This window comes from Dermacentor silvarum, chromosome 7 (genome assembly GCF_013339745.2).
Source record: "Dermacentor silvarum isolate Dsil-2018 chromosome 7, BIME_Dsil_1.4, whole genome shotgun sequence".
NCBI classification, from domain to species: Eukaryota; Metazoa; Arthropoda; class Arachnida; order Ixodida; family Ixodidae; genus Dermacentor; species Dermacentor silvarum.
In genome coordinates, this window is record NC_051160.1 from 53,510,478 (window position 1) to 53,537,256 (window position 26,779).

Below are 26,779 nucleotides of genomic sequence, written 5' to 3' on the forward strand. Positions count from 1 at the left end.
ACCAGCGAATATGCACTTGACGCCATCACCAGGGCTGCCCAAGCTCGCGAAATTGCCCGCGCTCGCCTCCTGACCTCCCAAGCGAACCAGCGGCGTTTGTACGATCGACATCACAGAGACGTTCACTTTTCGCCTGGATCTCTGGTACTCCTGTGGTCACCGACTCGTCACGTTGGCCTGTCTGAAAAACTCCTGTCTCGGTACACAGGCCCATATCGAGTGCTGCGTGCCGTGACTCCAGTTACGTATGAAATCGCCCCAGTCAGTACCAGTGCCCCATCTGCCCCGACTTCCACTGACGTTGTGCATGTCGCACGCCTAAAACCATATTACCCTCCTGTACCCTCTGACATTTAGATGCACCGGGACGGTGCTTCTGCCGCCGGGGATAATGATACATGCATATTGCGTGTTTCTTATGGACGATGCGCGCGGGCGCCCAGACGAAGAAGACGAATTGCGTTTGGCTCTCGAGCTGTCGGCTGAACTGGCCAGCGCTGCAGCTATCCTGTGCAAATATATTTTGTAAATAGTCTCCAGTACTCAATCCTTCGTTCGCGTAACAATATTAATCACATTAAGGGAAAGCATTAGCACTATTCGAATGCGAAGGTGAAATACAAGAAAGATCTCCATAGGCAACATCTTAACATAGTCGAATGAAATGTATTGCATTTCAAAAGGAAAAGCCCACTTCCAGTGAACAGATGGTAGTAAACTTCTTGTTCAGGCTATCAATTATTTTTTACAAAAATTACAAAAATGCAAAAATTCCAGTTCACGTAACAGTGGCATGGCATCACCAGTGCCACAGTTAACAGGAAACCTTTGCCTCCTTCATAGGCTCCATCAGGTGCTGTTCACATAACCCCTTTTGTTGCCACGTTACAGTCATAAACTGGATGCTTAGATTTCTATAAAACTAAAAAATAAAATAAAATTGCAATACATTCGAGGGCCCGTAACACATTTGCTTCCAGTGGTCACTAGAAACTGACATTTTGCTTTAATACAGCAAACTTCTTCAAATCGTGTCAGCACTTGCCTGAATAGACAATTTCTGCACATGTACGTGAAAGAATAAAGGCAAAAGTTGAAACTTGTTAAAGGGAACACTGAACAGCAACATGTCTTAGACTGATGGATCTTTTTCTTTTTTCGATACTCGCAACTGCATTTCCTTGCAGAAAATGGTCAATTACTAGTGGAGGAAACAACAGGCAAACTTTCTTCTTAAATTTCACACTCAAGCCATGACACCAATGTCATTCTGATGTCACAAATCACCTTTTTTAACATATTCAAGCCCTCTAGGGTTTCGCGCATCAAATGTCGACAGAAGTTGCAAGATAAAGTCTTTGCTTGTTCTAAAATGAAATGCAATCCCTTTTTTTTACTGATATAAACAACTGACCACTGCTGAGCAGATGCTACCAAAATACTCAACACCACAGAGAGTTGGCTCATAAATCACAAAGTGGCATTGCCAGCCACCATTTTTTTCTGCATCGTTTTCTGATGACCAAATGCCTCCACTAATGGCAAAGGCCAACACACTCGTTAATTCCAGAAGTGTATTTTATCAATCTAGGTCAACCAAACATCTCTCAGTGTTTCTACAGCCATAAAGTTTCCTAAAAAAATTACTAGAGGGAATTCTGGTGCTCTATCATTCAGCTACTATGGTTACTACTTGTATTTGTCCCGATTTTCATGCTTGTAGCTTCAGATGTTCTAGTGACGTTATTTGTTACGCTTAATCTTTTTCAATTTCCAAGCATTCACAGTTTTCTAAACACAGCAAGGCAATACGTCTCCGCTAGCCATTGCGGATTGTTGCCCTTATATCAGCTAGTCAAAATCATACTTGGTCAAAAAAATCACCAATCTGCAAAGTCGCAAAGCCGTTTGAAGCTAGAAGGACTAAATTTAGGCAAATCCACGTACTGCTTCTGTGCTGGCTGTACCACCACGCTTGATTTTTGTAGGAAACACTATATATCTATAGCAGTGAAATGCTGTTTGATAGAGAAGTCCTCTATGAATAGGAGGCATGAAAGTGGCATCACTGCAAAAATATTGCTGGCTCAAGGCACAAAGTGAGCGGAAAAAAAAAAAAAAAAACTACATCGGAGTCATACGTGCTTCAAACAGGAGGACAGTAAATCGAGAGGCGCAAACGTGAGACCAATCAATGGTGAGACCAATCAATGGATGTCCTTGTGTAAAAACTATGGACTCTAGCACTGCATACTAGAACTCACACATTCAGGGTCACGGCTTCATACTCTTAATTACTTCAACATCACTTTGTAAATGCATGACTGCATCTTCATACAATAAAACGACACCAAGTTCCAAGCTTCCCCCTTTGCACTCATATCTGTAGTGAATGTTGTATAAACAAAGAAAACGACATAAACTGCTGCTCTGGCTTAACCACTAGCTCGTATGCACTAAAAACCTGCACAGTGGTAGTATTTGAGAGTGCATATTGTCTAATGTCTAATAGTGCAGTACTTGCCTGTTACATACAGAATAAATGACGAGCCTTCTAATTAACTATTTGTTATGTGCCGATTGTATACAATTTGTCATTTGTAGTACCGAAGATTGTACGCAACTAATTTTTCCTTTTGTGAGTGCTTGTTTGTTGCCGATTTTTGGCTCTTTGATGTTTATTTGGTTTTTATTCTTGTTTGTATTACTATTTTAAGCATATGCTAATTTGACATTGTAACTAAATCCCATAATAATGCCTTATGGGCAATGGGGGAATGTATAATAAATAAACAAATGGTTGTATTCACATGTTCATAAAAAAAAAACATAAAGGGTAAGAAACACTAACTACACACAATCCACAGCCATGCAGGACAAAAGTGGTAACTTTCTCCGTGAGAGAAACAGTGGCGCCACCTGTAATTGTTAGTGCGAGACAGTGTATGCTGTCTCTAGCCAAAACAGTTGAGAGACACCACTGCCATGTAGCTTAGAAAATCTACATTTACTGGCTGGCACTGCTGTGGACGTGTCTTTTTAATTTACTCTGAATAAGACAGGTAACTACTGCACCCACACATAGTACTAAGCCAACTATAACATGAAATGTTAGCTGTGTGCGAAACCTTAACTCGAACGGGCAAGCAGTTTCGCAGAAAGAACAGTTTAATCTCCTCTCCATATTTAGGCACCATTCGATCCACACTATGCAGACTGCATTGAACTATTTAGCACCATACAGCTTGCAGTTTGTGAAAAAATAATACTCCTATAGGAGGAAATGCCTATACAATATGTGCAAGGCACAGCCGCGTCTAAGCATCATTGTCTGCAGATGAGAGCTTTGTGACAATCACCATGAAATATGATTTATTTATTGCTGAACAAGCAAGCCTGTGAGCCCATATGTGCCTCACTGTTTGATGGGCACCGGCATGAAATCTGGTGTTTCAGAAACTGGCATCAGGACGGTGTGTTGACAATGTACAAACTTCAACTACTGCCATTGGAAAGGCACAGACAGCAGATATCAAGTGCTTGCACCAGATGATGGTTTTAAGTTTGACGCATTGAAGGGCATACGGAGTGGGCAGTTTACAGTGATCACTGCAGCTACTCCTTTATCTGGCTGCGCGTTGCAGCCAGCATTGGTACGGCAGCACTTTGCACCCATGGGCAGCACTTGGGTGTTTACAAGGGGTGCACAAGGTACAACTCAGGATGTGTAAGTTATCTCTCTAGTTACACAATGGGCCAGAAAACATTGCTTATGCAGACACAGATAAGATAAAGTGCACACATGTATCAGCCTGCACTGCTTTTGGACATTGCCTTGTGCGCCACTTCCAAGTGCCATCTGCAAAATTAAACACAGCTCGACTCTCAATAAGAGTTAGTAGCAACAAAGAAGTGGGTACGAGTGTACATTATTACTTCAGTGCTAACCAAAAGCATAGATATGCACAAAAATATTGCAGAGTTCAGCTCTTAACAGACGTAACACTCAGTTAGCAGAAGTCACTGTGCCAAAGCAAAAACCCGTAAAAGAAGCCACAAGAATATCATAAGCCACTGTGCACCTGACAGCAACGTTGTTAGGTGAATAAAAAACAGACAAACTTTGTCTGCTGCTGGTCAGTGATGATGTCAGGCAAGGATATCTTCAATTTCTTAAACTTTTTTTTTGTTTTCCAAGTCAGCAACATGCTGCAAAAGCTTCATGAAACTTCGTCGTAGTCAAAGATTTATGACACTATTAACAAAGCTATTGCATCTTACTCTCTGCAGCAGAGATGACTATAAGGAATAGTCACTTGCCTACTAAAAAAAGCACCCAAGAAACAGCTTCAAAAACACATTGCCATTAAAGCTGCCTTAATGTTCACCGTGTCTACCACATTCACAGACACTACCAATAACCGTGACAAAATCTGAGGCAATTTGCTCGCATGTGTCGCAACAATTGCAATGTGCGAAGGCCACCAAAGCGCACACATTGTACCCATCTCCCCGTGCCCCTACCGATTTCTAAAATCATAACTGCACGCCACAAAATTCACAAAAAGAAAAGTAAAAGAAACAGAGATTACAGTGCCTCACCCGACCAAGATCAAGGTGGTCACAAATAAATAAAGATCTAGGTGAGAAGAAATAAGAGACAACTTAAATGTGTACTCTCGGAAATGAAAGCTTGTGGACCACGGAAGCAGTGAGAAGACTCGCCAAAAACACCTGCATCAGGTCATCATCCCCATGACATGCACACATGCATGTGTTGACATGTGCAACATACATGCATACATATGTGCAGATTGCAGCTTTCGCTAGAGATTTCACGATGCTTGCAATTTGCACAATATTTCTACTGTAATGGCCACACCAAAAGGCCCAAATTATCATGACTGCAAACTTAAAAACGAATGCAAATGCAAAATAAAGAGGGGGGAGGAGAGGCAAATTTTGATATTTCTTTCTGGAAAGAATTCGTGAGTGGAAGATAAAACTGCAACCAGCCCACTTCAGAGCACCCTAGAAAACCGGTTTTCTCACGACTTCCGTGGTCCACACAACCTTTCCTTCACCTCAACATTGTGCACACAGCAGGCACCATCCTACGCCTGCTAGGAGTGCGTTAAGTGCGCGTGCAAACCAGCGCGCTGGCTGTGCGACCTTCGTATTGCACAAGGAGTCGTAGAAGGGCAAGAGCGGCCCAGCCGCCGTGCTTTGTACTATTCACAAGTGGTGAGTATATTACCTGAGCTTTTGTGCACTACATCACGAATAAAGTGGGGAGGGGAATAAAATATAGTAATGGACGCTACGCACAGGTGTAAATTGAGTCGCTACATCAACTAAAGAACATATTCATTCAGCAGGCGGCTGGAAAGTCGAAAGCAATGCAAAGTAGATTATATAAAGTTTGGTCCCTGTAACGTGCCACTGTTTCAGCCGAGAGGATGCCACGAACATGGCGGCAAATTGGCTGTCACATAAAACAGTCGAAACAACTGGCAAGAAGAAAGAATTGTAAGCCAGAGACGTGTGTCCCGTACAAGCGAATGTCTCTTCTGCAACACCTGCTATTCACTTCTTGAGTTGGTGCTTACAATGCAACATGCTACTGATGTGAACAAAACTTCCAACAATATGATTAACCTGCAGCAAGATGGACAGAAGTGCTTGACTTGGGAGTCCTTTTAACGCAATAGATCAGGATTCTTCCCTCAAATGTAAATGACGAATGTTTAGTCCACTGCCTCATTTTCTTCAACTCTGCTCACTACTTCAAATGCTTGCACTGTGGCATGCATTTTCGCTTGCTCTTTGCCGCTTACAGCAAATTTTCTAGTGGGACATTCTTTACAATGAAATGTGAACCACAAAACTTTATGCAATGCATGCATGAATGCAAGTGAGTGCATTGAGCCTATACAGCTCATCACCTGCCACACAAATATGGAACATGCCGGTGTTAGTGACAATGTTGTTGCTGGGTCTATCCAACTCGCCTGCACTTATTGAGCTAGTTCAGGTGGTTCTGCACTTTGCTATTCATTTCACCAGTGCAACATGGTGGTGTTAGCGCATAGCCGTTCATCTCGCACAGTGCAAGCATTTCCAGACAAAGTGCACAGCATTCTCTGAACTTGCCAAAAAGCTGGTGCGGGTTCATGCAAGAGGTGCTGGACTCTTTTTTGCACAGGCACAGAACAAACACTGACCTGTGGTTCTGTGACCTTCGGTGAAACAGTTCACGAAGTGTGAGGCAAATGCAATGGACCCCTCAGGTTACACACCAAGTACAAGCTTGCCAAGTCCCATACCCCTAAACGCAACCACTAAGTTCAAGTACTGGGCTGAGCTAACTACTGTGGTGTGGGCTGAATCAGCACCAGCTGAAAAGTCATCTATTTTGTGTTGTACGGCAAACCAATTGATACTGGAAGCCACTACAGCTCAGCTAAGCCTAACCAGATGCTTATCCAGCTATACCAGCAAAGGCAGTTTTTTATTTCATGTTATGTGATAAACTGTTTGATCTGTGGTTTGTCAGCCCTAGAGGTTAGGTTCGGCAGTTCTAGAATCGGCAGCAGGGCTTAGCTCTGCATAAACGTGCAACAATCCACAGTGCAGGGTACAGTCACTGCAGGCCAACAGCTGGAAGGCAGTGTGGGCCAGCTAGCAGCAACGAATTACTTTTTCTCTGTTGAGCATTCCCATTTGCAAAGCTCACATAGAATTTATCCATTCATTTTTTAAACACTGGTTTGTTTCTTTTTGCTGGCCGAGTCAGCACTTTTGTTGAACTAACTCCATGGCAAAGAGCTAGAAACCTGCAGAGAGCAGCAGGTCAAACCCAATGTGATAAGCAGCTCCCTGAAGCAGCTCTCTTCACTCAAGCTAAATTACTGCAGGCAAACTTTCTTACTGCCTTTTCTCTTCTGTTCAAATGCTGCAGCTTTATAACAAGCCATCAGTTATTGTTGGACAGGAATTTGTTGCCTGTGAACAATGCTGCTCATACAATTGCAGAAGAAAATATGTTCCTATAGTTACTAGTAGATCTGTAGTGCCCAAGGTGCGGTGTGCGCCTGTGCATACTGAAAAATTTCGGGCAGTGAAGAATCAATGAAAGAAACGCGGCATGTCTACCAATTTAACAAACACAGTGCACTGAACAAGACATACAAACAAGTTCTAAAAAAATAAAAAGAGACTCTACTCTTCACTTTCTCAAAGCTCTATACAATAGCCACTCTTTATAGAGCATCTATGATGCAGAAAATGTGTCTTAAACTGTGGAAACAGGGGTTAGCTTATGAACCAGAAGAAAAGAATATGCACAATTTGCTTGGAATGTTGACCTTTCCCTAGTGGCCTAAAAAGCTGGCTTTCAACTTTTGGATGCTGCAAAGGTTGAAGGCACGAGCAGTCCCACGGTTCAATGTCATCAGAAGCTGTTGTTGAGTCCGTTGAGGCGCTTCTGGAAGCCGTTCACCAGTTCTTCCAACCTGTAATGATTCAAGGAAATGTGATAAGCACCCACTAAACCACACTTAGTAAGAAGTTATGTTTTCAAGAGGCACTTCTAAGGCGCTGTCCAAAAAGGATCCTTCAGCAAGAACTTTTGGCAAGTGCACCAACAGTTTAGCCAGAGATGTATGAATCTGTGCTCTTGTGCTTCACTTAGGATTTATTGCAATAACCTGGGCCTGTATTCTCAAAGTTTTTCCTATGCAAGAGCGACCCAAGATTGGCCATTGCCATGGCAATCGTGCCAATGTTATCATGAGTGGCGACTGTCTGAATGCTGGTCAATGAGGAATTGCTTTGGCATAAGAAAAACTTTTAGGCTTTAAAATTTTGGGAATATATAAACCCTGATGTACAAGTAGCCTGTGTCGGCCTTCATGGGGATGAAACTCTGTTCCAAGGTCCTACATTACGGCACATAATATCTAGCATGAAATGAATGAATGAATGCACGCGCGCGCACACACACACACACACGATGCAGAGCAAGTACTACTGCAGTGATAGCACTTGTCCCCTGCCTCTGCACCTTTTTGTTGTAGTCACCTACTTTGACCTAAACTTTATGTGCTTCAGCAACGCACAGAAGACTAAAAAACAACCTCTGCTCAAATCAACATTATGGTGCCATGAATGTATTTTTTCTTTCACTTTTGTTTTTACTGTGTGGCCAGTCTGTGCTGCAGGATGAAGCCCACAGCAGGACAGAAGCTCCCTCCGAAACCCCTGATTACAACAAAAACAGCCGGAGACCTGTCCAATGCCACTCATGTATGTCCATATGTACCTTCTTTCATCCAATTACATTAAAATACTGAGTTAGCTATGTTGATTTCATTCTCACTTTCATATTTATCTTCTTTGAATGTGAAGATTTTATTGCCTGTTCCCCAGGGTTCGGCATTTGTCGTCGTTTCGTCAGCGGATGCAATTGTTAAACACAGTCGAACAAGCGATCTTCCGGATGCCCGATTTTTCGGACATGCCCGATTTTTCGGACATGCCCGATAATTCAGATGCCTTCGCGTCACTGCCATGTACACCACAGAGTCAATTTTAAGGATGTCTGAAATTTCGGACGTAAAAAGCATTCGCCGTCCAATTTCCAGACTTCTTGCCATGACCGTAGGTCCGAAGCAGCATTAATCGAAGCCACTACCGCCGCCATTTTGATTATCTCGCCACCTCGATCCAGCGCTCTCGCACGCAGATCCACTGGCAGCCGTGGCCTCCACCGCGGCAACGCTAAGCCTAGCTACTTCCACGTTCGCTACCAAGCTTCTTGCTTTCGGTGCCATGTTTTTCACTGAAACAATTTGCCGCTGTTAGCAATGGTGCCGACTCCGCCTTTGTCATCCTCGCCAATGGCTTCAAAGCCCGGAAAGCACGGTGAGTTGCATAATGCCGGTTCCCAAAAGCCAGCTTCGCCTCAATACGGCAGTGTCACGCGGTGAAGCATATGGAAAGTATTCCAGTGAAGCATATGAAGAGTGGGAAGGGGCAATTGTCACGGGACATGGTATGTTTCCCTTAATATACGCGTGCACCCGGCGTCTTCTATCATAGTAAGAGCACCGATACCCCTAATAAGTGTATTGGCAGGCCTTTTGTCATATGTAAGAGGCCGCCTGTGGCGCGAAAAAGAAGATATGAACGGAGCGTTCCGAACGGTGCGAGCGCGCGAGGCGCGTGAACCGAGCTGTGATCGAGGGAGAAACAGCACAGTTCGGGCATTATCGATGTGGCTCCGGGCCAGGAAGGTCGCATCGCCAGCTCCGCTCTGGCGACGGAAGACTTGGGGGTCTGGCTGAGTTCGTGACGTTGGCCGTCTAAGGTGTGGCCGTCGACCTCGGCAAGTTCGAGTGAGGCTCCTGGACTGGCTGCAGCCTCTCACGGCAGGACCGGGCACCCCAGAGAGGATCCCTCTTCCGCGGCAGACCGGCACGTTCGATGATCCCCGGAAAACAACGTCGGCACTCGGGAAAGGAGCTGGACGGAAGCGGTGGCCGAGCACGTCCCTAGGCCTAACCCGTCAAGCCTTCCTGCCACAGCAACAGCGACCGGGTTATACAGGCTTCGGAGGCGAACAAGTTGAAGGACCGACTGTAAGGCAGCAACGACTATGCAACAGTCGGCGAAGGCAACGACATTAAGAAAGGTCCAACGAGATCCCCGCCGGGAGAATACGAGCAACGAGGACGAACTGCGTAAGGACGATCCAATCTTGTAGTAGGCCAGAGTTGCCAGACGTCTATGTGGGAAACGCCCAGAATCAGTGTGGTCTGAATTAAGGACACATTCAGTGATTATTAAGGGTTAGGTTGTACATGTGTTAGTATTTTTCCTGCAGCGTGTTTTAGTGTACTTAAGTTTATGGTTATGAATTTATTAGGTTGTACATTTTCCAGTATTTATTTGTTTAGTGTAGTTTGAGTTTTTAGTTTGAGGTTTTTGGGTTTTGTGTGAGATTAAAATCTGCTTGCTGTGTTGCCATGCGTCTTTCCCTCTCCATCTCTCCTAACACCCGCACGCCTCCGAGATCGGTGACAACAAAAAACATCACACCTTTAGAGCTATGTCGGACGTGCCTGTGGCCATTTGAGCCCTTGGGGGCACTAAAATGCACGCATTCATTTTTTCGGACTGCATGATCTTTCGGACGTTTTTGCGGCCCCCAGGGAGTCCGAAAAATTGGACGTTGGCTTGGCAACTTGGGCCACTGGGTAAGTGCCCGAACAGACAGCTTGCTACAGGCTGCTGTCTGGCCTAGTAACCAACTTGGGTCACTAGGTATGTATCAACTAGGCATGTGCCCATTCTTGGCAAATCCCTCAGAATAAGTGAGCCGCTGTGACACAAGGGGTATAAAGCCTTAAATGTACTTGGATATGTGTCGAACTTCTCTATGCCCCATACGCCTCTCATCACAATTCTTCCCGCAACAAGCACCATACATCGCCTTCGTCCTCGCGGAGCAGACAGCCACAGGCGGCAAGGCTGTGTTCGTGATGTCCGATAGTGCTGCTACCTTAAACAAGCTTCGAGTCATTTAGAGTCCAACAATGCGTTGGTTCTGGGGGGGGGGGGGGTTCATCCCAGCTACGACTGTATCTTTCCTTGAAGACACCATGTAAATATAAAACGAAAAAGCAGATGCGCCGCAGACGTTACCTCTGACACTTCAGCTCTGCATTCTGCCGTGATGCAGCCTCTTCGTCGAGACGTTGGCTGATCCGACTGACTTCCTCCTTGAGCTCCTGCAGGAATGAGCTTGCAGCCAGATCAACACCATCTTGAACGCCAATGAAGTCTGTCTGCGCTTCTGTCGATATCTTGACTCCGTCACCAGTGCCTCGATCACTGCATTAAATAAAAAAAGAGTGATTGAGACAACTCAGAAATATCAATAGATGTACTCACTTAGTGAAGATATACCAGGCCACAATGAACTAGCACTAGGTGCAAAAGAATGTTATTTCTGATATCTATTAAAGGAGCTGATGTAAAAATAAGCACAAGTTCTCGCAACTTGCACTAATTGAAACCTGTATTTTTAAAGACTGCTATGAGCCACGCCTTTCTATGACTAATGCCAAAAGACCCCGAGGGTAAAAATAAATGAAATGAAACCCGGACAATGCTTCCTTGGTCTGATTGCATGGGTAATCAAACAAACCCAATGTGAAATGTAAAACAATGTGCAGTGCCTGCAATAAATTTCTGTTTGCAAGAGGCTGTTATATTCTGGCTACAAAGAAAAAGAAAACTCTCAAAGAATTTAGGGAGTCTTCAAGGTTCCCATGTGCTCTGGAAATACCTGTAGAGCACATGTCCTACAAGTCAGTGGCACTAAGTCATGCGCTGGCAGACTGTCTCCTCACAGCATGATTCGACATTGTAGAGCCACCGACCACTCACTCCGCGGACAATATCGGGGATTCTGTCCACAGTAGGAATCAGCCTTCAACAGACAACTCAGCAAGGACAAGGTTTGCGCACCCGTTGTTTGCCTGTGCTGCGAGGCTTTCTTGAAGCTCGTGAAGTCGGCCGAGTGCAGCGTTCCGCTCATTGGTCGCCTGTTGCACGGCATCCTGCAAAATTTTAAAAAAAAGGGGGGGGACACCCACCGGCTGAATCCCGTTTTCTGTCTGGGAAAGATAGAGCTTCACCGAATAAACAAAACTTGAAGAAAGAAAGACAGAAAGAAAAAAAAAAGAAAAAAAAGGGCGGGGGGGGGGGGGGGGGTAGCCTTTGATTTTTGCTGCCCAGTTACATGAGCATGAATGACAACTAGTGCCCTCATCTCTAACAGGGCACACTGGGCAAGGCTGTCAAAGAGGCAAAGACTGTTTCAAGAAAGAAAACTGGAGAAAAAGACATTGTCAATGGGCCTTGTATCTATTAACCAGAGACTCGTAAGAGCACGCACGAGTCTGCTAATTGCTTGCTGTAGAATTATACCATTTACTTTGAAAAGCAAGGAAGAGGTGCAACAATTCTTCAGCAATGTTTCCACACCCTATTCGATGAACTAAAAACATTTAGTATATTAAAAATAGTTAGTTTGGCTTACTACATTAGACATTTATAATTGCCACTTGCTTCATGAACCACCAAGTTTTCAAAATGCAAGTGTCCTCTTCAGATTGTGATGTACTGGTGTGTTCACAGCCCAGACCAGAACAAGTTTGAAACGTGTGGACCATGTGTTGCGCTGGTCCCCTGAACTAGGCGGAGAAGCGTCATACTCAGTCCTCACCTCAACAAGCGCGAAAAATTATCCTTCCATTGATTTACTGTTTTTCGTGATCACTGAGGACAAGCAGGGTTTGGTGACACATTGCAAGATCTGCAAGACTCTTATTCAAGATCAGCTAGGTCTACAAGGTTTGCGAGAATTTTGAATGAAACCTTGCAGATGGCACCTCGAACATTCGGCACTCTGGGTACCGTCACACGGTGCAATACATTGGGCAACACTGTCCAGAAATGGCACATTGATGGTGGCTCTATTGCACCGAAGCGATGATTGTCAGGATTCAGAACACATATCCGGACGAGCACTGGTGGGCAATGCTAGCCAATGTGTTCCCCAGTGTGATAACACCTGTAATATGGTGCCAGCGACAACTATTTGGACGCAATAAAGGGCAGATTTGTGCTCCAAGGTGCTCACAGATTTGCTTTTTTTCAGAACAGGTCTTTTGTAAACAAGCAAATGTAAAATGTAGGACAAGATTGGTGCCACAACTGTGAAAACATGATGCCAGCTCCAATAAAATAATGTCACTTTTATAATTAGTAAATTGCAGTTAATCACAGATGATAACTGATATAATCACATTGAATCTCAACCAAATGAAAGCAAAGTTGTTCAATTTTATGGTGAATTCCATTGGCAGATTCGGAGCACTTCCGGTAGCAGTTTTTCTGCTCCACGCGGAGCAAGTCTGTTCCATTGGCAAATTGAGAGTGCTCCCTCTATGTTTCATTGGCAGATCTGGAGCAGCTCCGCCGCGAAATCCGCTCCACGGAGCAGCTCTCTTTACTCCGCGAAACGCGGCGGATTCGACCGGAAGTCGCAAGCGCCCGGCGCGTGCGCAGAACGTGGCGCACCGCGTGACCGACGCTACGCGCTGCGCGGGCAAGCCCGGGCGTGCTCTGTCGCAGCTCGGAAGCAATCATGCGTCTGCTCGCGCTTTTACTGCTTGCGGAGAGCGACGATTCTAGCTCTAGTTCCGAATCGACCAGTGAGGACTCAAGCGATGAAGAAGCTAGAATATACGAAAAGGTTTTCGACGTCATGTTTCGGCCGCCGGAGAAGAAATATTATTAAACTTTCCTACAGACGACCTTGCTCGTACAGCAGACTTTAGTTCGACTATGATTTATAGAATTTTTCGGTTAATTCGATCCTGACCGAAGGTCCCAGCCAGTGCGCATATATTTCTATGCACATATATTCTATGACCCTGCGCTGGACATAAATTACAACAATGATCGTGACGTGGAGCACCTTCAGCTATAATTTTCTCTGCAGCTAGGTGTCTTGCCACTAAAAAAACTGTCGCAAGGTTTCTGGAAGGGCAATCTGACAATCTAAGATTGGTTCGGCAATCACCTCTTATGTTTATGAGGAGAGATGAAGAAACACAAGGAATTTAGCACGTAAAACCCCAGAAAGAAGAAGAACACAAGGAATTTGTTGCTTACATTGCTTGAGCATCCCCAGTTCTCGCTTTTCCAGATGGCTTTCATGTGCAGCTCTTGAACTTCCTTCTCGAGGACTTTAACCTGAACAGACAGGAAAAAAAAAGACAATTTCTAATTAAGAATGTGAAAAGGGATACGGGAGATCAGCTTCCAGCAAAATCACAACGCGAGAACAAGATAGCACTAAAATATGCCTATTTGTCTATTAAGAGACGTACACCCGGGCCAATTAGGTACATAGGAATTAGGAACCTCCCATTAACATTCTGAACAAATCTGCACCTGAATTCAAAAATCTGAACTCACAGATTCTTCTGAACTCCACTGAGCGTAGGACAGTTGTGAAATTTGCACGCAGTGTCGCCTACTAAGCACTCGCTGTCATTGTACCGGAACACTTGCTGTACACAAGCGTGTTTTCGTTGGCAGACCTGCACCTGCATTAAGCTTTTTGTGCGCGTGCTGCTCATGGCGGTGCTTGGGTACACTGCATATCTTTTTGAGTCAATGTGGCAGCAGCGGGCTGCTTTTGTTTCTCAAAGAGGCCACAGAGAACGGCGGTGCGTTAGGCTTATCACTTCGGAAAAACATGCAGTATGCTTACGATGGTGCTGCGCACTATGCCACATGTGCTGCTGAGCACACAGTTGAAGATGCTTATCGCAATAGGGTTGGCAGTGATAACTCATATCAGCACGTTCGTCGGTGGTTATATTCTTTGCCGAGGCCGCCACCACACCTCCATTAATTTCCGATGCTTATCATCATACCTGCACAGAAGCTGCAATCATTGGTTAGCCCGGTATATGTACTTTTCACAAAGGAAGATCTTTTGTGGCACAGAGTGGTAACAGCCACGTCAAGAGTCGAGGTGGCGCTTTGAACGTTCCGCAACAAAATGTGATTGTGGCACACACTAACGAGTAAGCATACGACGAGCCGCTACGGCTTAAGTGATCAGCCAGTACATTAGTCTCTGTGGAGACTGGGTCGCGGATTTGTCGCAACTGCGTTTAAAGCATTAGTACGCTTTAAGTGGGTACATGTTAAAGAGATTTCACTGTATCTACTTCAGCTAAGGTGCAGCACTGCACTCTAATCAATGGAGCCATTGAAGACATTCATGTGGAGGCCTGTTTAAGAAAGGGGTACGTTTATGGGGGTACGTTTCTCAGCCAATAAAGAAGAAGCTGACGACAACAGTGACCTTTTCGAGTGCAACGTCCCGCTCGGCCTGGATGGCCCGCAGCCGGTGCCGTGCCCTCTTGCCTCGGTGGTCACGCAGACGCTGCACAGTCGCCAGCAGCGTCTCCTGGTGGCGCGTCACCCGTGCTGGCGCCCAGCTGCCTTCCAGACCCTGGAGTATCTTGTCGAGACCCTGCAAAGGCAAAACGATGATGCCACCACTGGCTGGCAAATGTTGGCACATAAACAGTGGTGCAGCCATTCACACAACGCAGCAAGCACTGAAAGCTAGCTTGCACGCTGGTACAGCAGCTTCACAGCACAACAGGACACTAACAACACAATGAAGCCTTGCAACCAGCTTGGACAAACTCTGCTAGTAGCATCAGAAGGCAATGATAGAGATAGAGCGAGAGGGCTAAATGGAAGCTGAAGATGTCAGCCCCGATATATGCAGGACGTATTACTTCAGATGACGTATTTGAAATTACCGTATTTATCCAAATCTATCGTGTGCCTTGTTTCCAAGAAAATGGGTCTGTGAATTGCCAACGCATTACAATCGGATACATAACCAAAACCGTGGTCATGGCGTTGGCAACAGCCCACTGTCAGAGCCCTCAGACGGAGCACCATCGCCATCCCAAAAAGGTGACTAAGCATGTTTTTGTGAAGGTCGCTGTTGGTTCATTTTGCGCGCAACTAATATTTTGAGCGGTATTTTCGGCCACTAACATTTGGAGGTACTATCACTTTCGCAAGACTCGGCACTGGATGTATCAGCAGAATTGGCCCCACCATTCCTGGTGCTATGCCAAGCTCATTATCTGCGCACAGTGCCAGGAAGGCTGTCAGACGCATACATCGACAAGTTCGATGCAGTCTCGCGAAAGTGATAGTAGTATCTCTAAAGTAATCATTTGAGGAACACCGCCTCTGTGTACTTGGTGTCTGCAGCCAATGAAGCGCAAATGGCGGTGACGACATGCCGCTTTCATTAAAAAGTTCATTTAAAAAGAAAATCCCGTCTGTGAAGGTAAATTCTGCACGTCTCCCCGTTTTCTAATGGTGAACGTGGGGGGCATTGCTATATTTTTCTTTTATGAATCGGCAGTATATTACATTCAGGTGCACTTCTATGTTCTTACCGCTAAGCCCGAAAAAATTGGGTGCACGTTAGATTCGGGGGCACATTGGAATCGGGTAAATACGGTACATCAAGGGGACAAGAAAATAAACAGAGAAAAAAAGACAAGGAATAAACAAACAAATCAAGCACACATGACTAAGAGAAGTTCAAAGAATGTCTACAAGACCTGACTGGCGTAAGTATACCAGCAGGGCCTTCGCGGCTTGGACTGCATCCCCACTTCTGTCTCAAGGTCCTAAAAATCACTAGCCCATATTTGTCCCCGTGTATCAGGTCGTTGCTGCTAAGTGCGCGGTGGCAGAGCGGCGACAGTGACACACAGCATGTGCTGAATATCATCAGATAGTTTTGCACTTGTAAACCAGGAAACTGAGTTGCCCGATCTTAAACAAAATGCCAGTGGTATAGGCTACACACAGCCCACACAGCACTAGACCTAGCAAGAGTTGTAATAAAAGCCACTTGGCAGCAGCGTGACAAATTGGTTTAAATGAATGGCATCGGAGCACTGCCAATAAATCACTGCATCTCCACAAACAAAATCCAGGAAGGAAACGTCAAACAGACTCACACTCAGGACCAGGTTGTCGCAGTTCTCTTCATCGCCTGAGCCATCTGATGCATCACTCCTGAGAGCACAATAGAAAAAAAATGAAAGTCAGGCCAATAATCAGCTCCTTCAATGTGCAGCAAGCTAACCACGACATTGATTGTTCTGGATGCAAACTCATGAAATTTTCAGCCAAACTGATTTCGTTCAAAGGACATGCAAAGCTCACACCAGTATTTGCCTCTGCGTTCAGCTTAGCAATCTTTCCTCTATTTAGCTGTAGCTCGCTGGCACTACGAGTTACATATTTAAATGCTCTCATATCTGCTTCCCTGCCCCTATATCAATATTTAAAAAAAATGAAAAAAAGGGAGGATCCCTACTTTTTATTGATCACCTGTGCATGCTGGCATAATGTGAAAGTAAAACATCTCTCATGATGCCTCACTACGAATCTGGGGCATCCTTTCAACCACAGGTGTTACATGGTACATGAAACTGGCCAACAGAGCCTCACATGCTGTATTACAGCAACAAGACTTCCAAATTCTAGACCCTTGCTATGCAATGAGAGAGAAGAATAAAGTAACCGAGGGGTTCAACTTCTTCTAACACCACTGCTGCGAGTAGCGATGGCTAAAACTACTACGGCCATGTTAATTACACATACACAATTACCCAAGAAAGTGGACGGGGAACAGTCGCAGTCATAGTTCAATTGGTAGAGCACTGCACACATGCAGACACTGTGGATTCGGCTCCCTCTGGTGACAAGCTTTCTTCTCTCCCACTTTTACTTCCCTTTGCATTATTACTTCCACATTTCAGTTAAGCACATGGTTAATCTCCCCAATGCTTAATCCTTTTTGTCCGTTGGCTCAATAAGGTAGTTACATAAGAGCCGCTCATTCTTTTTTTTTTTTTCCACTCCTTTTCTGAGGGTTGTAAATGAAGGTGTAGATTACTTGTCTCGTTCATATGATAACAGACTGGCAGGAAGATTCACGATGACAATGACCAAAGGAAAAATGGTCTTTAATGAAAAAACGCCTGCTATCTAAAAAAAAAGTAAGCAAATCGACAGCAGCGAGACTGACTAGCACAGCCGTTGGTCAACAGACAAAGCAATGCAACTTACAATCAGCCTTTACATTTATGCCTGGCCCTATGGCATTCTAAATCCACCGGCAGAGACCACAGTGATTTAAGAATTTACTATGTGCACTGCGTGCGATTTGTTAAGGAGATGGCTTGTCTTTACACAATTGCTTACAGCAATGGTGACATTACAGAGATTGATGCACTGAGCACACCTCACACAAAAACCGAATGCAAAAACCTATCAGCATGTAGGCAACATACGCAGCTCCCTAAAATTACAATTTTCCTGTTCTTACCATGTGCCACGTGATCACCGTGCACTATTTTAGTATGAATGTGGACAATTTGTCTGTGCTCCTAGATTCACTGCCTTAATGAGCAAAAGGCATAGTGTCTACTGTGATAAGTTAGGTTTCATATGAAAGTGAGATACAGTGGAATCTCGTTGATACGATTCTGCATAATACCTATTTTTCTTATATACCATTTCTTTTTCTTATATATGATTATGTTCGGATAATACGTTTTATTTTCCGGTTCCCGTGAAGATCGTATCAACGAGATTCGACTGTATACATCATCTTTTATGCTCTGTATTACCACTACTGTAATAGCCTTTTGGGGCCTCATTACAAGTTTGGGGGCTAACAGTATCAACAAACAGACAAACAAACAAACAAACAAGATACAGTAACCATAGTGTGTGTTATTGTCCAAAAATGGTGCACTGTCAATTGCACTGAGACGTGGAATGTCGAGTTTGCAATGTCAGAACAGGCAGAATGGGAAAGGAAGAGCCTGTGTCACCGACCTTGCTTCTGCTAGCTTCTGCAGTTCCTTCTGGTACAGGTCCAGGCTTTGGTTGGCACTTGCCAGCCGCTCACTGATTGAGTCGTCCCGCTCTCGCTGTGCATAGTATACGTCTGCCAACAGTTCTGCAACAATCAATGTTTTTTTTTTTTTAATGTAAACAAAATGTTAGTCAACGGCATTAGATTCCACTGTTGATGCCTCATTGGCTACAAATAAGGATGCAGCCCTTTACTTGCACTCGTAAACATCTACAGAGATAGATTTTGTAAGGAGTTTTGCAACTCCAACAGGCAAGTTTACAATCAGTCGGATCATTCTGTACCAGCCTCATTTTTGTACGCAAGTTGACACAACTGCATGAGCGAAGTTCGGGGGTGAAAATTACCACTCAATGTATGGTCGCACTGGCGACAGCAGGGCTAACGTGTGCTTTGAAAACTGAACATTAGTGTAGATGCATTGCACATAAGACATTCGGTTAGAGCTTATGTTGGTGAGAGAAATAAGACTATACTCATAATTTCTTTAATATGTGTGCCATTGGACATGCTAATTAAAAATAAATTAAATTCTGGGATTTTACATGCCAAAACTACGACATGATTATCAGGCACACCGTAGTTAACGTGATGGCAAACTGGCAGGAAGATTCACGATGACAATGACCAAAGAAAAATTTTGACCCCCTGGGGATCTTCACCGTGCACCCAATGCACGGTACACGGGCATTTTTGCATTTCGCCCCCGTCGAAACGCGGCTGCTGTGGCCAGGATTAAATCCCACGCCAGCGGGCTTAGCAGCGCAATGCCAAAGCCACTACACCACCACGGCAAGTGGCATGCTAATTCAAGGAAAGATAGCATTCCTTGATGGGCAGTGCTTGCAGCAATGCTTGCAGCAGTGCTTGCAGCAGCGCTTGCAGCAGCGCTTGCAGCAGTGCTTGCAGCAGCGCTTGCAGCAGCGCTTGCAGCAGTGCACTGGGCTGATCATAAGAGCAAGTGGGATTTTTTGCCATACACATTGACGATAACATTGAGTAATCTCACCAACCAGCTGACGCCAGTTAAAGGATGAAAGAAGGGAGGGCAATGCCCCCACAAACCTGCAAAGCTGACACCATTGGACGAGGTGGAGAGAGACTTGTCTGGCGACTTTATTCTTCGCAGCAGCTCCAGCTGCGACTGAAGGTGCTGCACCTGGTTCCACAGCTGGGCATTGACAAACGAGTTATAAGCACTAGCATGGCAGCCACAATTAAATGACGACTAATTTGGCTAGTGAAGCTCTGTACTCTAACTAGACATTTGAACAATGAAAAACATTGGTGTACTGAACTCTGGATTCATTTTTTACCATCTGGAGTTTTGCTATGTCCACCAATATCCGACAAAATAGGTGTTTCACTGTTTTTGCAGCTCCCTTTGCAGTCTTGGAACACAGGTTTCTTAGCACAGCTGCCGACACCTTTAGAACCAATGAACTTGTCAATCAATCAGCCAATCAGCTAATCAATAAATCAATCAATCACATCTGCAATTTGATTGATTGTGAATTCAACCCATGACTCTTAGCAAAATCATTTGTTGGGCGAATTTGTACATGTTTATTAATACAAAAAGACGAGCACAAAATGTAGTATGAAAACGAAGCAGCACTCATCCTATCATCTTCCTTGGGGTCATGCTATTTCATGCTCGTCTTTTGATGTTCATGACCTTCTGCCCACAAGTGGAACACCACAGTTGCCAAGTCACCCAAGTGAAAAGCATGAATGAATAAAAAAACGGGACTGTGATAATAAAACGATTGCAATAATCTTTCATTTAGTCTGCTTGTCAATAGTATGACTGCCTCTGCACTGCCAGTTACCGTTGGCATCATTCAATCAGTGTAACGGAAAATAGAATGTAACACCATTACGTAAAAAATATTCTTGCATGCCATTGAAACAGTGAGAAAACTTGAGCCCTTTACAACTGAAGCAAGTCTGAACTTACCTTGCTGTTAATTTCTTGGAGTGCTTTCACTTCTTCGGGTATCGCTGCTCGTGCCCGCAAAGTTGCAGAATGATCTGGTTTGCTATTGACCAAGCCGGACCTGAATGACAAGCCACTTTCACTCTATAGCAGACTACACACTCCAGATTTGCTGCTTCAATCTTAGAAGCCTGTATTGTCTAAACTGATGACGTCTTTGGAACATCTGAACCATGCCAGAGACATCACTTAAACACTGAATTGGGCAGACACTGATTTACAATCACTGATTTTCTTAGGCCATGAAGGCCTCAGAAAATCAAAAAAAAAAAAAATATTCTGTCAAGCTACAGTGGAGATTACTGCTGTAAAATGGCCAACAAATGACTCTCATAAGAAATAGAGGTTTGCAAAGACCGAAGGAAACATCAAGCAAAAGACACTGTAATGGGTGGTGGTAACCACGTTGGAACTACAGAAAGGTGGCTCTGATTTGGCCAAAATGACTTGCCAGCACTTCTAAGTTGATGACCTAAACTCAAATGAAAGAATCAAGCTGAACCCACCTAGGTCGATATGTCCAGATGCCTGGATTATCTGCCTGCTCCTCATCAACTTCGTCTAGATGGATGACGGGGTCGCTGTGAGTCCGGCGTGGGCTGCCAGGGGGCGCCACAAGCCAGGCTGGTGTGCAACCACCGTTGGCACCGCCTATAGTTGCAGTGGACCTGTCACTTTCAACACACCCTCGGCGACACGTGGAAGTACTCAATGAGCCGGGAGTCGCCGCTGTGGCAACTGTTAGGATGGGTCGCGATACAACGTCGGGGATGTCCCGCTCCGAGCTTCCGACAGGACTCGGCGGGAAATTGGCATAGTGCAAAGGGGTTGAGCTTGTTGGGAGGTGTGAAGGTCTCGTGTGCAAAACATTTCGTGTGGAAGTTCCTGCTGGTTGGCTGGGCTGCGAGTTCAGTAACAAAACGTTTTACAAGGGCAAAAAAGGAATGAAGTCTCATGCAGCGCACACAAACTTGCAAAGCAATAGCTGGGCGCAGCAGCAATAGCTGCTTGCAATAGCATTAGCTAGGCTGTCTCATGAGCTGCTTTTTTTCCCCCCACATTTTCAGCTATAGTTGCTTTGAGCTGGTTGCGTTTGGCTAAAGCGAGTACTTTCTACAGAGCAAGATGACGAAAGTGCTAACAATGACTGTTGCTGTTCTACGAGAAGCCTCAGCAATAATAATGAATCTGTAACTGAAAGAACCTGTGCCAAGACTTCTATAGCACAAGGTAGCTTCAGTTAGATTCATTGCCAATGCCATACTTCCAGTAATACGTAAATGTAGACAGCAGAATAGCAGCACCATAACAACGACACTAACTATTGTAGGGACACTCAACTCTGGCGTTCCCTGATGCCAATCTTCACCGCACTACTCTCACGTATTCTGATGTTCAGCTTCCCCGCATGACGCACATGCAATGGTGGGAGCCAGCATCAGAGTCGCACAACTACAAAATATGGCACAAACTCTGCTATGCTAGTGCCATCTAACGGCCTAGATAGCTCGGGCACGACACGAAGTTACTTCACCCTCTTTGGCTGCAGGATGTCAGGGAGCATGGATCAACCACTAGCTGATTGGTGAGCTCCACGGCACTTTTCTGTGCATGGCTTTCTCACTTCGCTTTGGAGTGCAGCACCAGCACGGGCAAAAACAATCCCTGGGATGCATTTTGTTGACCATATGTGTGAGTGGCCCAATCTTCGGAATCCAGAATGGCCTCTCATTAATTCAATAGCTTCCCTTACTGCCACTTTCCCTTGGCAGCCAGGCGCATGTCCTGTCGGTATGTGTTCATCTACATCTCTTTTGTGCCGTTGTTTTCTTGAAGTATGACTCACCAACTAGCTCAAACTGAGGGGCAACAAAAGAAACTAAAAGAAAGTTCTGCCTGGAATAGCTAGGCTACACATACAAAATGTCAAAAGCAGAGCGATGCACATAAAACACTGAGAATAAGTGTACATGTTCATGCCCATTAACGATATTCTGTTTCTCCGGGTATCACACCAAAGCAACTCATTGAAGCGCTAATCCTTTGCAAGGAGCAAATTCCATTTGTCAAATGGCATAGCAAGCGTGAAAGCATGAAACCCGTGTTCAGCATGGCATGCACACACAAGGAGGCCATGAAATTGCATTACATTTATCCTGTCGGATAGGAACATTTTGCATTCTGACAAGTCTGCCTTTTTTGGGAAGATTGGTTACACCACAAGAGGTGGAACAAACACAAGGCACACTGGGTGTTGATATACAGATAACTCGGCACTCTACAACTCTTGTCCTCGGCACTTCTTGTCCTTTACACGCCAAAACCACAAACTGATTATGAGGCACGCCGTAGTAGGGGACTCTGGAATAATTTGGACCACTTGGAGATCTTTGGGCTTAATGTAGTTTGTCACGCTTAACTCTTTCATTACTGTGCCTATAAAAATAAATCAACTTAACAGTTTTTCTGCGCGCTGGCAAACATTTCCGTTGGACTTCTACTAGCAACGTCATGCACAGTCTCAAACGACGACTGAACTTTAACTATTTGCAAGATTTCACAATTTTCAGCAGACTGGGGAGTTTAGAAAAATAAAGCTTTGTCTGAATTTCAATCAATCAATCAAACAATCTTCATTAGTGATAAAAAAAGAGTGGTACACAATGAAACATGCAGAAGGGGGTACCAAGGTTACAAACCACAGACGGGACCGACTAAGTTTGTACACTAAAATTTATTACAGCGAACATACAGGATTTGTCCATGAAGTAATGAGACTGGGTCTGGTAAAAAGAACTTATTGATCCGATCAGTACATATCATTAAAATGCTTCAAAATAGTCTCCTTGGATGTCGATACAATGCTGCCAACGCGATTCACACGCTGCAAAGGCTCCCTGGAAGTCAGCTGCTGTAACCTCTTTCATAGACTCTGTGACAGCCCGTTGGATGGCAGGAACATCGTCAAAACGGTGACCTTTCAGGCTTCTCTTGAGCTTTGGGAACGGGAAAAAGTCTGCCGGGCTCACATCGGGGCTGTACAGTGGCTGTGGCAAGGTTGCAACCTCTATCCGGGCCAGGTAGACAGTCACAACGAAGGCGGTGTGGGCAGGAGCGTTGCCGTGGTGGAGCTTCCAGCCCCCCCCCCCCCCCGGTTGGCAATCTCCAGTCATTTCCGTTTGACGACTCTGTGAAGGCGCTCAAGGACTTTGTAGAACACAGCATTGACGGCTCGTCCCAGAGGTACACATTTTTGTGGACCACCCCACTCTTGTCAAAAAAGACAATTAACACTGTCTTTACCTTGGACTTCGATATCCTCGCTTTCTTGGGGCGCGAGGAGTTCGCGGTGTGCCACTCCGAATTTTGGCGCTTTTTTGGGGGTCGTACTGGAACACCCATGATTTGTCGCCTGTTATTACGCCGTCTACAAAGTCTCATTCCCTTTCTAACTGCACAAACATCTCACGGGAAACGTCAACTCGTCGTTTTTGTTCATCACTCAACACTTCTGGATCCAATTTTCAACAAACCTTCCGCATGTTCAAATTCTCACAAATAATTTTGTGAATCGTTGTTTTGCACATGTTGAGGTCTTCGGCAATTAATGTGATACTCAAACGACGGTCGGAGTCCAGGCCATTTTTTTACTTTGGCACATTTTCATCCAAACCACTCATTGAAGGGTGTCCAGATCGCTCCATGTCTTCAACGGTCTTCCGTCCATTCAACTCACTGAGGGCCCCGTCTTTGTAAGCCTCCTTAACCAAGGCAAGCATCTCGGATGTGGTTTTGCCCAGGTGAAAGCAAAATTTAAGCGCGTACTGCTGCTCCAGCGAACACTCCACTTTTGATGTTTTCTGGCGTGACAAAAACTTGAAAACAGCTTTTGCGCCACTTCAGATCTTGACTCTGTCAGAGACTGCCACCCGATGCATTACTTAGCTTAGAATCCCCACCACAAATCCCGCTCGCCAAGCGGCAGGCAGTCTCGTTACTTTGCGGACAAAACCTGTATGATAAAGGCAAATTGAAAATCTTATACTAATAAACACAGCAACAAAAATTTGAACAATGTACAGTCAACGACCAATTTTTCAGACGCCTGATAATTCGGACGGCTTCACGGCACCGCCACGTACCCCATAGAGCCACATAATGTATAAGAACGTCTGAAATTTCGGACGCAGAAAGCCTTCGCCGTCCGATTTTCTGGAATTTGCAAAATTTTGCAAGACGATGCAAAGTTTGTGCTTTGGTCAACTCAGCCACATAATTTTTAAATGACAGCAGCAGCGAAGACACAGAAGCTTCTCTCATGTGTAATTTTCCGATCCAACATCTAGGCTGTTTTGAGGATGTCTCAAACAACGGTAGATGCGCATGAGTGCATGTTACTTTGATAATTTTGTTCGACTGATATCAAGGGCAACTTTATTCTCCTAAGTGTGATTGCTTTTATTCATCAACGTTTCAACAGTGTATATATATATTATTACAAGCAATCCTTCTCGTAGAGTGGGGTTTTCACTCACACAAGAGCACGCAGTCGATTTCAGACTGACCTTCGACAAAAGCTTGACTAGCAGTCTAATCTCTTGCATTTTGAGCACGGCATGTGCAAATGCGATTAAGGTCTGTAAGGTTGCCCAACGTAAGTATATAATTTCTTCAGGTATTAATATCAGGGGTGCGCGTTACAATAGAGTACGCATCAGAATAGAGTAAATACGGTAAATGTCTACATAATTCCCCCCAGACTAAAGCTCTGGCTCATTCATAATGCCAAGCAAACTCCCGCGAATCTCACCGTTGAATGGCACAGCTTGCGCTCCTGTGCAACGCTGAGGGGCAGAGAGCGGAAGTCGTTTCGGCTGTCGGGCATCGGCGTGCCACTACCACCACATCCACCACGGCCACCCCCATAGCTCAGCGAGAAGCAAGGGGGCGTGCCACCGCCAAAGTTTGGCGGGGGGTCGAGAATCCACTGGCCGTGCTCAGCCCAAGGGTCGCCGTCACTGCGACGCCCCTGCCGACCAGACGTGGTGCTTGGCGAGGGGCGACAGAGGCTGCTGTACGACTCCGTGTCTGGAAAGAGTTCGACAGGAATGTTGTACAAACATAGCTCGCCTCCAAAATGCATCCCGAAAATACCTGGGCATTTCATGCACTGCTACGAATGTTTCCTGAGAAAACATGAAGTGGAACACCAAAGCACTTCACAATGATTCTCGTGACAGGTTACCTCGAAACTTAAGTCTATAGAATCCTACTGAATGAACATGGCTCGAGCACTAAGGGGCTTTAATTTGACAACTGCGACATGCACAACAAAGTAAGTACTAAGCCGATTGGCTAACTGCAACACAGAATTTGTGCAAGCAATGTCCACTTCTTCAAAAAATATAGTCCATGCAGCAGCATTATGCTATCTACCATAGGTAAATATATGTAAATCTATCGAGCCTTAAAAAACAAGAACAAGGGAAAGGCAGGTAGGAGGGATCATATGCTTCTAGCTCAATGGCAGATTACAACTATGTGCACGCTTGAGAGATGTCAGTGGAAATTTCAGCATGTTATTGCTCATTAGTGCTACTAAGATACAGATGGCAATGATTCTACATCACACACTTCTAGCATAATGAAACCTCACTGCAAGGTTTTATTGCAAAGCTCAGGCAAGACATGCCCATGCACGTCTGGTGCCTTGTTCTGAAAAATCTTCCCTGGTTAAAAATGAGCCCTAATGACATTGAAGTCTAATGAGGGTGTTCCATGCCAATGAGAGCACCAAGCATTGTCAAGTGGCAATGGCCTTTCTCTGCTGACATCGCTTAGCATTGTGCACTGCGGAAAGCCGATTCATCACGACAGGTTTTTAAGCGTACCAACCTTTTAACGATGTGACCGAGTGCCGCCGTCGGGGTGGCTTGGCAGGGGGATTTCGTTTTGCTCCGGCACTTTCGTTCGAGGATGTACTGTAATGAAGTTAAGGCACAGTCACCAGTGAATGCATCGCACAATATCGTATCTTTACGGAAAACACGGAGAAAAAGAACTGTAAAAGTTGAAAATTTATACATGTTATAATTATACACAGATGGAAGACCAATCACAAGCATATGCGCCTTGTCCTATGTGGTCATACGAGCACAGTTCCTCCCAAGACTTGCTGATAAATTGATTAGACA

At 45.0% G+C, this 26,779-nt stretch overlaps 1 protein-coding gene across 1 annotated transcript in view; it reads right to left on the reverse strand.

Moving 5' to 3' along the window:
• Positions 1 to 570: 570 nt before the first annotated feature.
• LOC119458030 (uncharacterized) overlaps positions 571 to 26,779 on the reverse strand; it is a 31,863-nt gene continuing 5,654 nt past the window's right edge. Inside the window, exons 3-14 of the mRNA XM_037719822.2 lie at positions 26,481 to 26,566; positions 25,396 to 25,673; positions 21,092 to 21,486; positions 20,547 to 20,646; positions 19,652 to 19,757; positions 18,547 to 18,670; positions 16,656 to 16,713; positions 14,957 to 15,127; positions 13,750 to 13,830; positions 11,536 to 11,627; positions 10,708 to 10,896; positions 571 to 7,514 (exon numbers count right to left, since the gene is read on the reverse strand). Of these exons, the coding sequence (XP_037575750.1) occupies positions 7,454 to 7,514; positions 10,708 to 10,896; positions 11,536 to 11,627; positions 13,750 to 13,830; positions 14,957 to 15,127; positions 16,656 to 16,713; positions 18,547 to 18,670; positions 19,652 to 19,757; positions 20,547 to 20,646; positions 21,092 to 21,486; positions 25,396 to 25,673; positions 26,481 to 26,566 (1,741 nt within the window). The 3' untranslated portion in view covers positions 571 to 7,453. The remainder of the gene's footprint in view (positions 7,515 to 10,707; positions 10,897 to 11,535; positions 11,628 to 13,749; positions 13,831 to 14,956; positions 15,128 to 16,655; positions 16,714 to 18,546; positions 18,671 to 19,651; positions 19,758 to 20,546; positions 20,647 to 21,091; positions 21,487 to 25,395; positions 25,674 to 26,480; positions 26,567 to 26,779) is intronic.